This window comes from Megalopta genalis, unplaced genomic scaffold, assembly GCF_051020955.1.
Source record: "Megalopta genalis isolate 19385.01 unplaced genomic scaffold, iyMegGena1_principal scaffold0286, whole genome shotgun sequence".
In the NCBI taxonomy this organism is placed as follows: Eukaryota; Metazoa; Arthropoda; class Insecta; order Hymenoptera; family Halictidae; genus Megalopta; species Megalopta genalis.
In genome coordinates, this window is record NW_027476355.1 from 44,414 (window position 1) to 61,601 (window position 17,188).

Below are 17,188 nucleotides of genomic sequence, written 5' to 3' on the forward strand. Positions count from 1 at the left end.
ACGAACGAGTCAGTTTCAAATCCAAGCGAAACAGATAGTTTAGCTTCAAATTCATGCAAAGTAGAAGACTTAGCTTCAAATACATGCGAATCAAATGGTTTAGCTTCTAATTCTTGTGATATCCATGATTTAGCTTCAAATGCAGGCGAAACAGTCGAGTTAGCTTCAAATCCATACGAAACACATGATACAGCTACAAATTCATGCGAAACACATGGTTCAGATTAATATTCATGCGAAACATATGGTTTAGCTTAACATTCATGCGAAACACATGATTCAGCCTAAAATCCAAACGAAACACATGATTAAGCTTTAAATCAATGCGAAGTAGAAGGCTTAGCTTCAAATCAAAGGGAAACATATGATTTAGCTTCAAATACTTTGTGATATACATGATTAAGCTTCAACTACATGCCAAAAAAGGAGTTAGGATCAAATCCATGCGAAACACATGATTTAGCTTCAAATCAGTGCGTAGTAGAAGGCTTAGCTTCAAATTCATGCGAAATGAAAGATTTAGCTTCAAATACTTGCGAATATGAGGGATACAGTTTCAAATGCATGCGAAACAAACGAGTTAGCTTCAAATCCATGCGAAGTACACGATTTAGCTTCAAATCAAAGCGATGTAGAAGGTTCTGCTTCAAATCCATACGAAACACATGATTTAGCTTCAAATCAATTGGAAGGACAAGGCTTAGATTCAAATCCATGCGAAACAAATGATTTAGCTTCAAATCAATGCGATGTAGAAGGTTTAGCTTCAAATCCATGCCAAACACATGATTTAGCTACAAATCAATGGGATGTAGAAGGTTTAGCTTGAAATCCATGCGAAACACATTATTTAGCTGCAAATCAGTGCGAAGTAGAAGGCCCAGGTTCAAATCCATGGGATTCAAATGGTTAATCTTCAAATACTTGTGGAAGACATGATTTAGCTTCAACTGCATGCGAAACAAACGAGTTAGCTTCAAATCCATGCGAAACACATGATTTAGCTTCAAATCAATGTGATGTAGAAGGTTTAGCTTCAAATCCATGCAAAACACGTGATTTAGCTTCCAATTAATGCGAAGTAGAAGGCTTAGCATCAAATCGATGCGAACACATGATTTAGCTGCAAATCAATGCGATGTAGAAGGTTTAGCTTCAAATCCATGCGAACAAATGGTTTAGCTACAAATACTTGTGATATACATTATTTATCTACAACTGCATGCGAAACAAACGAGTTGGCTTCAAATCTATAAGAAACACATGATTTAGCTTCAAATCAATGCGATGTAGAAGGTTTAGCTTCAAATCCATGCGAAACAAATGATATAGCAACAAATACTTGTTATATAAGTGATATAGCTTCAAATGCAGGGGAAACAAACGAGTTAGCTTCAACTCCATGCGAAACACGTGATTTATCTTCAAATCAATAAGATGTAGAAGGTTTCGCTTCAAATCAATGCCAAACACATGATTTAGCTTCAAATCCATGGGATGTAGAAGGTTTAGCTTCAAATCCGTGCGAAACAAATGATTTAGCTTCAAATACTTGTGATATACATGATTTTGATTGAAATGCAGGCGAAACAAACAAGTTGGCTTCAAAACCATGCGAAACACATGATTTAGCGCCAAATTCATGCGAATCACATGGTTTAGCTTCATATCTTTATATTCTTGCGAAACAAATGGATTAGATTCAGATATTTGTGATATACATGATTTAGCTTTAATTCCATGCGAAACATACGAGTTAGTTTCAAATCCAAGCGAAACAGATAGTTTAGCTTCAAATTAATGCAAAGTAGAAGACTTAGCTTCAAATACATGCGAATCAAATGATTTAGCTTCTAATGCTTGTGATATCCATGATTTAGCATCAAATGCAGGAGAAACAGTCGAGTTAGCTTCAAATCCATACGAAACACATGATACAGCTTCAAATTCATGCGAAACACATGGTTTAGATTAATATTCATGCGAAACATATGGTTTAGCTTAATATTCATGCGAAACAAATGGTTTAGCTTCAAATACTTGTGATATACATGATTTTGATTCAAATGCAGGCGAAACAAACAAGTTGGCTTCAAAACCATGCGAAACACATGATTTAGCGTCAAATTCATGCGAATCACATGGTTTAGCTTCATATCTTTATATTCTTGCGAAACAAATGGATTAGATTCAGATACTAGTGATATACATGATTTAGCTCTAACTGCATGCGAAACATACGAATTAGTTTCAAATCCAAGCGAAACAGAAAGTTTAGATTCAAATTCATGCAAAGTAGAAGGTTTAGCTTCAAATACATGCGAATCAAATGGTTTAGCTTCTAATGCTTGTGATATCCACGATTTAGCTTGAAATGCAGGCGAAACAGTCGAGTTAGCTTCAAATCCATACTAAACACATGATACAGCTGTAAATTCATGCGAAACACATGGTTTAGATTAATATTCATGCGAAACATATGGTTTAGCTTAATGTTCATGCGAAACAAATGGTTCAGCTTCAAATACTTCTGATATACATGATTTAGCTTCAAGTGCATGCGAAACAAACGAGTAAGCTTCAAATCCATACGAAACACATGATTTAGCTTCAAATCAATGCGAAGTAGAAGGCTTAGCTCCAAATCCAAGCGAAACGAATGATTTATCTTCAAATACTTGCGAATATAAGTGATATAGCTTCAAAGCAATGCGATGTAGAAGGCTTAGCTTCAGATCCGTGCGATACGAATTATCTAACTTCAAATACTTGTGTTATACATGATTTATCTTCAACTGCATGCGAAACGAACGAGTTAGCTTCAAATTCAGGCGAAACACATGATTTAGCTTCAAATCAATGCGAAGCACAAGGCTTAGCTTCAAATACATGAGAAACAAATGATTTATCTTCAGATAATTGCGATATAAGTAATATAGCTTCAATTGCACGCGATACAATCGTGTTAGCTTCAAGTCCATGCTAATCACATGATTTAGCTTCAAATCAAAGCGAAGTAGAATGCTTAGCTTCAAATACATGAGAAACAAATGATTTATCTTCTGATAATTGCGATATAAGTAACATAGCTTCTAATGCAGGCGAAGCAATCGAGTTAGCTGCAAATCAATGCGAGGTACAAGGCTTATCTTCAAATCCATGCGAAACAAATGGTTTAGCTTCAAATACTTGTGATATACATGATTTTGATTGAAATGCAGGCGAAACAAGCAAGTTGGCTTCAAAACCATGCGAAACACATGATTTAGCGCCAAATTCATGCGAATCACATGGTTTAGCTTCATATCTTTATATTCTTGCGAAACAAATGGATTAGATTCAGATATTTGCGATATACATGATTTAGCTTTAATTCCATGCGAAACATACGAGTTAGTTTCAAATCCAAGCGAAACAGATAGTTTAGCTTCAAAATAATGCAAAGTAGAAGACTTAGCTTCAAATACATGCGAATCAAATGATTTAGCTTCTAATGCTTGTGATATCCATGATTTAGCTTCAAATGCAGGAGAAACACTCGAGTTAGCTTCAAATCCATACGAAACACATGATACAGCTTCAAATTCATGCGAAACACATGGTTTAGATTAATATTCATGCGAAACATATGGTTTAGCTTAATATTCATGCGAAACAAATGGTTTAGCTTCAAATACTTGTGATATACATGATTTTGATTCAAATGCAGGCGAAACAAACAAGTTGGCTTCAAAACCATGCGAAACACATGATTTAGCGTCAAATTCATGCGAATCACATGGTTTAGCTTCATATCTTTATATTCTTGCGAAACAAATGGATTAGATTCAGATACTAGTGATATACATGATTTAGCTCTAACTGCATGCGAAACGTACGAATTAGTTTCAAATCCAAGCGAAACAGAAAGTTTAGATTCAAATTCATGCAAAGTAGAAGGTTTAGCTTCAAATACAGGCGAATCAAATGGTTTAGCTTCTAATGCTTGTGATATCCATGATTTAGCTTGAAATGCAGGCGAAACAGTCGAGTTAGCTTCAAATCCATACTAAACACATGATACAGCTGTAAATTCATGCGAAACACATGGTTTAGATTAATATTCATGCGAAACATATGGTTTAGCTTAATGTTCATGCGAAACAAATGGTTCAGCTTCAAATACTTGTGATATACATGATTTAGCTTCAAGTGCATGCGAAACAAACGAGTAAGCTTCAAATCCATACGAAACACATGATTTAGCTTCAAATCAATGCGAAGTAGAAGGCTTAGCTCCAAATCCAAGCGAAACGAATGATTTATCTTCAAATACTTGCGAATATAAGTGATATATCTTCAAATGCACGCGATACAATCGTGTTAGCTTCAAGTCCATGCTAATCACATGATTTAGCTTCAAATCAAAGCGAAGTAGAATGCTTAGCTTCAAATACATGAGAAACAAATGATTTATCTTCTGATAATTGCGATATAAGTAACATAGCTTCTAATGCAGGCGAAGCAATCGAGTTAGCTGCAAATCAATGCGAGGTACAAGGCTTATCTTCAAATCCATGCGAAACAAATGGTTTAGATTCAAATACTTGTGATATACATGATTTTGATTGAAATGCAGGCGAAACAAACAAGTTGGCTTCAAAACCATGCGAAACACATGATTTAGCGCCAAATTCATGCGAATCACATGGTTTAGCTTCATATCTTTATATTCTTGCGAAACAAATGGATTAGATTCAGATATTTGCGATATACATGATTTAGCTTTAATTCCATGCGAAACATACGAGTTAGTTTCAAATCCAAGCGAAACAGATAGTTTAGCTTCAAATTAATGCAAAGTAGAAGACTTAGCTTCAAATACATGTGAATCAAATGATTTAGCTTCTAATGCTTGTGATATCCATGATTTAGCTTCAAATGCAGGAGAAACACTCGAGTTAGCTTCAAATCCATACGAAACACATGATACAGCTTCAAATTCATGCGAAACACATGGTTTAGATTAATATTCATGCGAAACATATGGTTTAGCTTAATATTCATGCGAAACAAACGGTTTAGCTGCAAATACTTGTGATATACATGATTTTGATTCAAATGCAGGCGAAACAAACAAGTTTGCTTCAAAACCATGCGAAACACATGATTTAGCGTCAAATTCATGCGAATCACATGGTTTAGCTTCATATCTTTATATTCTTGCGAAACAAATGGATTAGATTCAGATACTAGTGATATACATGATTTAGCTCTAACTGCATGCGAAACATACGAATTAGTTTCAAATCCAAGCGAAACAGAAAGTTTAGATTCAAATTCATGCAAAGTAGAAGGTTTAGCTTCAAATACATGCGAATCAAATGGTTTAGCTTCTAATGCTTGTGATATCCATGATTTAGCTTGAAATGCAGGCGAAACAGTCGAGTTAGCTTCAAATCCATACTAAACACATGATACAGCTGTAAATTCATGCGAAACACATGGTTTAGATTAATATTCATGCGAAACATATGGTTTAGCTTAATGTTCATGCGAAACAAATGGTTCAGCTTCAAATACTTGTGATATACATGATTTAGCTTCAAGTGCATGCAAAACAAACGAGTAAGCTTCAAATCCATACGAAACACATGATTTAGCTTCAAATCAATGCGAAGTAGAAGGCTTAGCTCCAAATCCAAGCGAATCGAATGATTTATCTTCAAATACTTGCGAATATAAGTGATATAGCTTCAAATGCACGCGATACAATCGTGTTAGCTTCAAGTCCATGCTAATCACATGATTTAGCTTCAAATCAAAGCGAAGTAGAATGCTTAGCTTCAAATACATGAGAAACAAATGATTTATCTTCTGATAATTGCGATGTAAGTAACATAGCTTCTAATGCAGGCGAAGCAATCGAGTTAGCTGCAAATCAATGCGAGGTACAAGGCTTATCTTCAAATACATGCGAATCAAATGATTTAGCTTCTAATGCTTGTGATATCCATGATTTAGCTTCAAATGCAGGCGAAACAGTCGAGTTAGCTTCAAATCCATACGAAACACATGATACAGCTTCAAATTCATGCGAAACACATGGTTTAGATTAATATTCATGCGAAACATATGGTTTAGCTTAATATTCATGCGAAACAAATGGATTAGCTTCAAATACTTGTGATATACATGATTTTGATTCAAATGCAGGCGAAACAAACAAGTTGGCTTCAAAACCATGCGAAACACATGATTTAGCGTCAAATTCATGCGAATCACATGGTTTAGCTTCATATCTTTATATTCTTGCGAAACAAATGGATTAGGTTCAGATACTTGTGATATACATGATTTAGCTCTAACTGCATGCGAAACATACGAATTAGTTTCAAATCCAAGCGAAACAGAAAGTTTAGATTCAAATTCATGCAAAGTAGAAGGTTTAGCTTCAAATACATGCGAATCAAATGGTTTAGCTTCTAATGCTTGTGATATCCATGATTTAGCTTGAAATGCAGGCGAAACAGTCGAGTTAGCATCAAATCCATACGAAACACATGATACAGCTTCAAATTCATGCGAAACACATGGTTTAGATTAATATTCATGCGAAACATATGGTTTAGCTTAATATTCATGCGAAACAAATGTATTAGATTCAGATACTTGTGATATACATTGTAGCGGCACACGGCCGGCGACCGTAATAACCATAAAACTGTCCGCTTGCAGATGTCAAGGGGTCGTCGGAGAGAAAACGTCCTTGACGTTTGCAAGAACCGGAAATTCCTTTGTTTCTTTATTTTTTATCACTGCCAGATGTACTGCATGCCTGGTCGCGGAGAAAGCCGCCGGCCGCGTACCGCTGCCTGGCCGAACGGCCAGCGCACCCCTACAGCGAGGGTTCATCGATGGCTGTCTCCCCCGCTAAACTAAACGGGGGTAAAAGAAGACAGCGAGTCCCCCAAAACAGGCGTGGCCTTTTTGGGGGACGTAATATAAATAAGAGACCCGAGTCAGTCAAGAGGACAGTCGATATTTTTCAGTTCAGTTTTTCTGAGCCCTCAATTGGTGACCCCGACGTGATCGCACGAATAACGGTGTATAAGGTACTTTGATAAACAGATACAGTAAAGTTAGTAATGGCTACCCCTAACGAGGGTGCGTCGTACCCGCGAGGCGCGTCCGCGGAAGCATCTGTGTCGCGAGTGGCCGTTCGGATGCCCGAATTCTGTGCGTCGGACCCAGAAATGTGGTTTGGAATGGTCGAACGCAGCTTCGAGGCATCGGGTATTACGACCGAAGCCACAAAATTCGGGTATGTGTTAGGAGCATTGAATCCTGTGTACGCCGCGGAAGTCCGCGACATTATAATGAACCCGCCAAATACTGGACAGTACCAGAGGTTAAAAACGGAACTCATTCGAAGGCTCAGTTCGTCGCAAGAGCAAAAAACGCGACGTTTGCTGGAATCGGAGGAAATTGGAGACAGGAAGCCGTCTCAATTTCTGCGACACTTGCGCGGACTGGCTGGCAACAACGTGTCAGATAGTGTTTTGCGTACGCTGTGGATGGGTAGGTTGCCTAATAGTATGCAGGTAATCTTAGCGACCCAGAAGGACGCGGAGATGGATAAGGTGGCTGACCTGGCAGATGCGATAGCCGAGACGATGGGCCCCCGAACTCAGGTAGCGGAGGCGTCGGCATCTACTGCAGCAGCCGCGGCACCGAGCAACGCGCCTCAAGACCTTGAGGCACTCATAAATTTAAAAATGGCGCAAATCAGCCTGTTGTTCCAGCAGGAGATTGCGGCAATCCGACACGAGTTGATTGGGAATGAACGTTCTTCGCGTTTCGATCGCCGGTATCGCCCCCGATCGCCTGCCCGTCGGGAGCCCCGTCAACGCTCCGTGTCGCAAAGACGCACGGAACAGAGGCAGGATAAATGTTTTTACCATTGGCGTTGGGGAGCGAGTGCGAATCGATGTATTCCACCGTGCAAATGGAACTCGATGCAGGGAAACGAACCGGGCAGTCGTTGATGACGGCAGATGACTTGAGCCCGATGCCGCGCCGTCTATTTGTGACCGACAAGACGACTAGAACGCAATTCCTGGTCGATACAGGAGCCGACCTTTGCGTGTACCCACGATCCATGATTCGTGGCCCCGGGAAGAAATCGGATTATGTGTTGTTCGCGGCAAATGGGTCCGAAATTACAACGTTTGGTACAACCACGTTGACGTTGGACTTTGGTTTACGTCGCGAGTTTACGTGGAGATTTGTGGTAGCCAGTGTATCTAAGTCAATTATCGGCGTAGACTTTTTGTACCATTATGGTTTACTGGTAGACATTCGGAATCGCCGGTTGATAGACAATATAACTTCATTGTCAGTGCCCGGGCAACCGGTAGGTAGAAGTGCTAGCGACATTCCCAGCGTGAAAACGGTTTCGGGGGATTCCATATACTTGGAGCTGTTGCAGAAATTTCCCGAAATCACGAGACCAGAGGGAATCCCGACTGTTAGAAAAAAGCATACAACGGTACATTATATCCGGACATCGCCAGGTCAACCGGTTAATTGCAGACCAAGGAGGTTGGCACCGGATCGACTCAGGGCAGCGAAGAAGGAGTTCGACGAAATGGTGAAGCTGGGGATTGCGAGGCCGTCCGAAAGCAGCTGGTCATCTCCTTTACATGTGGTGCCAAAGAAGGAATCAGGCGAGTGGAGACCGTGCGGAGATTACCGGGCACTCAACGACCGCACAGTTCCGGATAGGTACCCGGTAAAGCATATTGAAGACTTTGCGCAAAACTTATTCGGAAAAAAGGTGTTTTCAACAATAGACTTAGTGCGTGCGTACAATCAGATTCCGGTTGCGCCCGAAGATGTGTTTAAGACGGCGGTTACGACGCCATTCGGGCTGTTCGAATTTCCGGGGATGCCGTTCGGGTTACGCAACGCGGCACAGACTTTTCAAAGATTTATCGATGAGGTGCTTCGAGGACTAGATTTCGTGTACGCGTATATAGACGATATCATCGTAGCGTCGGAATCCGAAGCGCAACACCTCGAACATTTGAACATTTTATTTAATAGGCTAAAGTCGTACGGTATAGTAATTAACCCGGGCAAGTGCACGTTCGGAAAACCCGAGGTAGAATTTTTAGGTTATTCGGTATCACATAAGGGCACAAAACCTCTAGAATGTAAGGTGCGCGCGATCGTAGAATACCCCCAACCGGTTACAGCCAAACAGCTGAGGCAGTTTTTAGGTATGATGAACTTTTACAGACGATTCATACCTAGGGCTGCACAGGTGCAGGCAGCGATGAATAATTTGCTGTCAGGTAACGCGAAGGGTCGCACACCGATTCATTGGAATGCAGAGGCGGTAGTAGCGTTTGAGGAGTCAAAAAGAGCCTTGGCACAGGCCACCTTGCTGGCGCACCCGCAGATTGGCGCCCCCCTTGCGCTTACCTGCGATGCCTCAGACTTCGCGGTTGGCGCGGTTTTACAGCAGGATACCGGGAACGGTTGGGAACCGATAGGTTTTTTTTCAAAAAAACTCAGCGCGGCGGAGACGAATTACGGGGCCTACGATCGCGAGCTATTAGCTATATATTTAGCAATTTAGCAATTTCGGTATATGGTGGAAGGACGTGCGTTTGTTATATTCACCGATCACAAACCGATAACGTTTGCGTTTCGCCAAAAACCGGAAAAGTGCTCGCCGAGGCAATTCCGGTACCTAGATTTTATAAGTCAATTTTCTACCGACATCCGTCACGTTGCCGGAAAAGACAATATTATTGCCGACGCGTTATCCAGGATCGAGGAAGTGGAAGAACTTCTCGATTACGAAGAATTGGCGAAGGCACAAGACACCGATAGCGAACTCTCGGCCTACGTGCGAGGCGAGTGTGCGAGTGCTCTAGTGCTAAGAAAAATGCGAATTCCTGGGTCAAACAGTTTTGTATGGTGTGATGTGTCGACGAGCATTGCGAGGCCATTTGTCACGGGAACATTCCGCCGCGCGGCGTTCGATACGGTGCACAGACTTGCACATCCCGGAATTAAGGCGACGGCGAAATTAATGACGGAACGATATGTATGGCCGTCAATAAAAACGGACAGTAAGCGTTGGGCGCGAGCGTGCGTCTCTTGCCAGCGTTCAAAAGTGTCCAGGCATGTACATTCGCCGCTCGGTAAGTTTGCGCCGTCGGAAAGGTTCGAACATGTGCATATTGACATTGTAGTGTTGCCCATGTCGGAAGGTCATAGGTATTGTTTGACCTGCGTGGACCGGTATACCCAGTGGCCGGAGGCGTTCCCGATGATAAATCAGGAAGCACAAACGGTGGCACGAGCGTTCTACGAGGGATGGATTGCTCGATTTGGGACCCCTCTTAGAGTAACAACCGACCAAGGAAGACAATTTGAATCGTCCTTGTTCAAGCATTTGAACGAGCTAACAGGGACAACACATTTAAGGACAACAGCATACCACCCAGCGGCGAACGACATGGTGGAGCGTTTCCATCGACAGTTGAAGGCTGCCATTCGTTGCCACCAAGACGTTTAATGGACGAGGGTCCTTCCTACCATATTGCTGGGTTTACGCGCAGCCTGGAAGGAGGATACCAAATCAACGGCAGCAGAACTTGTGTATGGGGAGACGTTGCGTCTACCTGGTGAGTTCCTAGCACCGCGTCAAATAGAAGGCGAGTGTGACGTTTCCAACTTTGCTGAGGAACTACGTCAGCATTTCCGGGGGATCACCCCAGCCTCAGGTAGTCACCACAATGCGCAGCGGATTTTTGTATATAAAGACTTAACAGTGTGTGAAAAAGTGTTTATCCGGAATGATAAAGTACGAACTTTATTGGAGCCACCGTACGATGGACCATTCAAGGTCATATCCCGGGGCCCAAAAAACTTTCTGATAAATATTAAGGATAAACCTGTTAATGTTAGTATTGATAGATTAAAGCCGGCGTACGTTGTTAATGATGCCGTTGATAATGAAGCGACTCAAACAATGCAGGTACCGCGGTTAGAACCGACAGTGTCTGCTCCGGAACAAGAGGTGCGAACTACACGTTCGGGAAGACGAGTGAGGTTTCCGGATAGATTGCAGATTGCAAAAATAAGATACTATTATGAATGAGTGAGAGAGTGGGATGTAGCGAGTATCGCATATACCGTCGTATGGCATGTCGCAGGGCAAGTTTTTGTTTTTGTTTTTGTTGTAGAAATAAGAATTGTATCGCGATTGATCAATCACTGGCAAGGGGGTGATGTAGCGGCACACGGCCGGCGACCGTAATAACCATAAAACTGTCCGCTTGCAGATGTCAAGGGGTCGACGGAGAGAAAACGTCCTTGACGTTTGCAAGAACCGGAAATTCCTTTGTTTCTTTATTTTTTATCACTGCCAGATGTACTGCATGCCTGGTCGCGGAGAAAGCCGCCGGCCGCGTACCGCTGCCTGGCCGAACGGCCAGCGCACCCCTACAGCGAGGGTTCATCGATGGCTGTCTCCCCCGCTAAACTAAACGGGGGTAAAAGAAGACAGCGAGTCCCCCAAAACAGGCGTGGCATTTTTGGGGGACGTAATATAAATAAGAGACCCGAGTCAGTCAAGAGGACAGTCGATATTTTTCAGTTCAGTTTTTCTGAGCCCTCAACATGATTTAGCTTCGACTGCATGCGAAACAAACGAGTTAGATTCAAATCAAAGCGAAACACTTGATTTAGCTTCAAATACTTGTGATATACATGATTTAGCTGCAACTGCATGCGAAACAAACAAGTTAGCTTCAAATCCAAATGAAATACATGATTTAGCTTCAAATGGAGGCGATACAGACGAGTTAGCTTCCAATCCATGCGTCACCCATGATTTAGTTTCTAATCAATGCGAAGTAGAAGGAGTAGCTTCAAATCCAAGCGAAACAAATGATTTAGCTTCAAATACTTGCGAATATAAATGATATAGCTTCAAATGCAGGCGAAAAGCACGAGTTAGCTTCAAAATCCATGTGATACACATGATTTAGCTTCAAATCAATGGGAAGTAGAAGTCTTAGCATCAAATCCATGCGGAACAAATGATTTAGCTTCAGATAGTTGCGATGTAAGTGATATAGTTTCAAATGCAGCCGAAACAAACGAGATAGCTTCAAATCCATGCGAAACAAATGACTTAGATGCAAATCAGTGCAATGTAGACGGTTTAGTTTCAAATCCATGCGAAACATATGACTTAGCTTCAGATACTTGCGATGTAAGTGATATAGCTTCAAACGCAGACGAAACCAACGAGTTAGCTTCAAATCCAAGTGATACACATGATTTAGCTTCAAATCAATGCGAAGTAGAAGGCTTAGCTTCAAATCAATGCGATGTAGAAGGTTTAGCTTCAAATCTGTGCTAAACAAATGATTTAGCTTCAAATACTCTCGATATTAGTGATATAGCTTCAAATGCAGGCGAAACAAAAGAGTTAGCGTCAAATCCATGCGGAAAACATGCTTGAACTTCAAATCAATGCGAAGTAAAAGGCTTATCTTCAAATCCATGCGATACAAATCGTTTAGCTTCAAATACTTCTGATATACATGATTTAGCTTCAGCAGCATTCGAAACAGACGAGTTAGCTTCTATCCACGCGAAATACATTATTTAGCTTCAAAACAGTGCGAATTAGAAGGCTTAGCTTCAAATGCATGCGAAACGAATGATTTAGCTTCAAATACTTGCGATATAAATGATTTTGCTTCAAGCACTTGGAATATAAGTGATATATATTCAACTGTAGGCGAAACAAACAAGATAGCTTCAAAACCATGCGATTCATATGATTTAGCTTCAACTCAATGCGAAGTGGAAGGCTTAGCATCAAGTCCATGCGAAGCAAATGATTTAGGTTCAGATACTTGCGATATAAGTGATATAGCTTCAAATTCTGGAGAAACAAACGAGTTAGCTCGAAATCTATGCGAAACAAATGATTTAGCTTCAAATCAATGCGATGTAGAAGGCTTATCTTCAAAACCATGCGGAACAAATGATTTTGCTTCAAATAATTGCAATATAAGTGATATAGATTCAACTGCAGGCTAAACAAGCAAGATAGCTTCAAAACAATGCGATACATACGATTTAGCTTCAAATCAATGCGAAGTAGAAGGCTTGGCTTCAAATCCAGGTGAAACAAATGGTTTGGCTTCAAATACTAGTGATATACATGAATCAGCTTCAACTGCAGCCGAAACAAACGAGTTAGCACCAAATTGAGCTTCAAATCAATACGATGTAGTAGGTTCAGCTTCAAATCAATGCGATATAAGTGATATAGCTCCAAAAGCCGGAGGATCAAACGAGGTAGCTTCAATTCCATGCAAAACAAATGATTTATCTTCAAATCAATGCGAAGTAGAAGGTTTAGCTTCAAATCCATGCGAAACATATGGTTTAGCTACAAATACTTGTGATATACATTATTTAGCCCCAACAGCATGCGAAACAAACTAGTTAGCGTCAAATCCATGCGAAGCACACGATTGAGCTTCAGATCAAAGCGATGTGGAAGGTTTAGCTTCAAATCAATAAGAGGTAGAAGGTTTAGCTTCAAATCAATAGAATCTAGAAGGTTCAGCTTCAAATCAATAGAATGTAGAAGGTTTAGCTTCAAATCAATGCGATGTAGAAGGTTAAGCTTCAAATCCATACGGAATACATGATTTAGCTTCAAATCAATTGGAAGGACAAGGCTTAGATTCAAATCCGTGCGAAACAAATGATTTAGCTTCAAATCAATGCGAAGTAGAAGGCTTAGCTTCAAATCCATGCGAAACAAATGGTTTAGCTATAAATACTTGTGATATACATTATTTAGCTACAACTGCATGCGAAACGAACGAGTTAGCTTCAAATCCATGCGAAACACATGATTTAGCTTCAAATCAATGCGATGTAGAAGGTTTAGCTTCAAATCCATGCGAATCAATTGATTTAGCTTCAAATACTTGTGATATACATGATATAGCTTCAAATGCAGGCGGAAAAAACAAGTTAGCTTCAAATCCATGCGAAACACATGATTTAGCTTCAAATCAATACGAAGTAGAAGGCTTAGCTTCAAATTCATGCGAAACGAAAGATTGAGCTTCAAATACTTGCGATATAAGTGATAGCTTCAAATCCATGCGATACACAAGATTTAGCTTTAAATCAATGCGATGTAGAAGGTTCAGCTTCAAATCCATGCGACACATATGATTTAGCTTCAAATACTTGTGATATACATTATTTAGCCCCAACAGCATGCGAAACAAACTAGTTAGCTTCAAATCCATGCGAAGCACACGATTGAGCTTCAAATCAAAGCGATGTAGAAGGTTTAGCTTCAAATCGATAAGAGGTAGAAGGTTTAGCTTCAAATCAATAGAATGTAGAAGGTTCAGCTTCAACTCAATAGAATGTAGAAGGTTTAGCTTCAAATCAATGCGATGTAGAAGCTTTAGCTTCAAATCCATACGAAACATATGGTTTAGCTACAAATACTTGTGATATACATTATTTAGCCACAACAGCTTGCGAAACAAACTAGTTAGCGTCAAATCCATGCGAAACACACGATTGAGCTTCAGATCAAAGCGATGTAGAAGGTTTAGCTTCAAATCAATAAGAGGTAGAAGGTTTAGCTTCAAATCAATAGAATCTAGAAGGTTCAGCTTCAAATCAATAGAATGTAGAAGGTTTAGCTTCAAATCAATGCGATGTAGAAGGTTAAGCTTCAAATCCATACGGAATACATGATTTAGCTTCAAATCAATTGGAAGGACAAGGCTTAGATTCAAATCCGTGCGAAACAAATGATTTAGCTTCAAATCAATGCGAAGTAGAAGGCTTAGCTTCAAATCCATGCGAAACAAATGGTTTAGCTATAAATACTTGTGATATACATTATTTAGCTACAACTGCATGCGAAACGAACGAGTTAGCTTCAAATCCATGCGAAACACATGATTTAGCTTCAAATCAATACGAAGTAGAAGGCTTAGCTTCAAATTCATGCGAAACGAAAGATTGAGCTTCAAATACTTGCGATATAAGTGATAGCTTCAAATCCATGCGATACACAAGATTTAGCTTCAAATCAATGCGATGTAGAAGGTTCAGCTTCAAATCCATGCGACACATATGATTTAGCTTCAAATACTTGCGATATAAGTAATATAGCTTCAAAAGCTGGAGGAACAAACGAGGTAGCTGGAATTCCATGCGAAACAAATGATTTAGCTTCAAATCAATGCGATGTAGAAGGTTCAGCTTCAAATCCATGCGACACATATGATTTAGCTTCAAATACTTGCGATATAAGTGATATAGCTTCAAAAGCTGGAGGAACAAACGAGGTAGCTGCAATTCCATGCGAAACAAATGATTTAGCTTCAAATCAATGCGATGTAGAAGGTTCAGCTTCAAATCCATGCGACACATATGATTTAGCTTCAAATACTTGCGATATAAGTGATATAGCTTCAAAAGCTGGAGGAACAAACGAGGTAGCTGCAATTCCATGCGAAACAAATGATTTAGCTTCAAATCAATGCGATGTAGAAGGTTCAGCTTCAAATCCATGCGACACATATGATTTAGCTTCAAATACTTGCGATATAAGTGATATAGCTTCAAAAGCTGGAGGAACAAACGAGGTAGCTGTAATTCCATGCGAAACAAATGATTTAGCTTCAAATCAATGCGAAGTAGAAGGCTTAGCTTCAAAACCATGCGGAACAAATGATTTTGCTTCAAATAATTGCAATATAAGTGATATAGATTCAACTGCAGGCTAAACAAACAAGATAGCTTCAAAACAATGCGATACATACGATTTAGCTTCAAATCAATGCGAAGTAGAAGGCTTGGCTTCAAATCCAGGTGAAACAAATGGTTTGGCTTCAAATACTAGTGATATACATGAATCAGCTTCAACTGCAGCCGAAACAAACGAGTTAGCACCAAATTGAGCTTCAAATCAATACGATGTAGTAGGTTCAGCTTCAAATCAATGCGATATAAGTGATATAGCTCCAAAAGCCGGAGAATCAAACGAGGTAGCTTCAATTCCATGCAAAACAAATGATTTAGCTTCAAATCAATGCGAAGTAGAAGGTTTAGCTTCAAATCCATGCGAAACATATGGTTTAGCTACAAATACTTGTGATATACATTATTTAGCCCCAACAGCATGCGAAACAAACTAGTTAGCTTCAAATCCATGCGAAGCACACGATTGAGCTTCAAATCAAAGCGATGTAGAAGGTTTAGCTTCAAATCGATAAGAGGTAGAAGGTTTAGCTTCAAATCAATAGAATGTAGAAGGTTCAGCTTCAACTCAATAGAATGTAGAAGGTTTAGCTTCAAATCAATGCGATGTAGAAGCTTTAGCTTCAAATCCATACGAAACATATGGTTTAGCTACAAATACTTGTGATATACATTATTTAGCCACAACAGCTTGCGAAACAAACTAGTTAGCGTCAAATCCATGCGAAACACACGATTGAGCTTCAGATCAAAGCGATGTAGAAGGTTTAGCTTCAAATCAATAAGAGGTAGAAGGTTTAGCTTCAAATCAATAGAATCTAGAAGGTTCAGCTTCAAATCAATAGAATGTAGAAGGTTTAGCTTCAAATCAATGCGATGTAGAAGGTTAAGCTTCAAATCCATACGGAATACATGATTTAGCTTCAAATCAATTGGAAGGACAAGGCTTAGATTCAAATCCGTGCGAAACAAATGATTTAGCTTCAAATCAATGCGAAGTAGAAGGCTTAGCTTCAAATCCATGCGAAACAAATGGTTTAGCTATAAATACTTGTGATATACATTATTTAGCTACAACTGCATGCGAAACGAACGAGTTAGCTTCAAATCCATGCGAAACACATGATTTAGCTTCAAATCAATACGAAGTAGAAGGCTTAGCTTCAAATTCATGCGAAACGAAAGATTGAGCTTCAAATACTTGCGATATAAGTGATAGCTTCAAATCCATGCGATACACAAGATTTAGCTTCAAATCAATGCGATGTAGAAGGTTCAGCTTCAAATCCATGCGACACATATGATTTAGCTTCAAATACTTGCGATATAAGTAATATAGCTTCAAAAGCTGGAGGAACAA

The 17,188-nt window shown here is 39.9% G+C and overlaps 1 protein-coding gene across 1 annotated transcript; it reads left to right on the forward strand.

Moving 5' to 3' along the window:
* Nucleotides 1–7,235: 7,235 nt before the first annotated feature.
* Nucleotides 7,236–11,158, forward strand: LOC143262998 (uncharacterized). The gene is made up of 5 exons (XM_076528321.1): nucleotides 7,236–7,827; nucleotides 8,004–8,766; nucleotides 9,088–9,539; nucleotides 10,448–10,682; nucleotides 10,966–11,158. Exons 1-5 carry the CDS (start codon nucleotides 7,236–7,238, stop codon nucleotides 11,156–11,158), a joined length of 2,235 nt encoding a protein of 744 aa, XP_076384436.1.
* The last annotated feature ends 6,030 nt before the right edge of the window (nucleotides 11,159–17,188 follow it).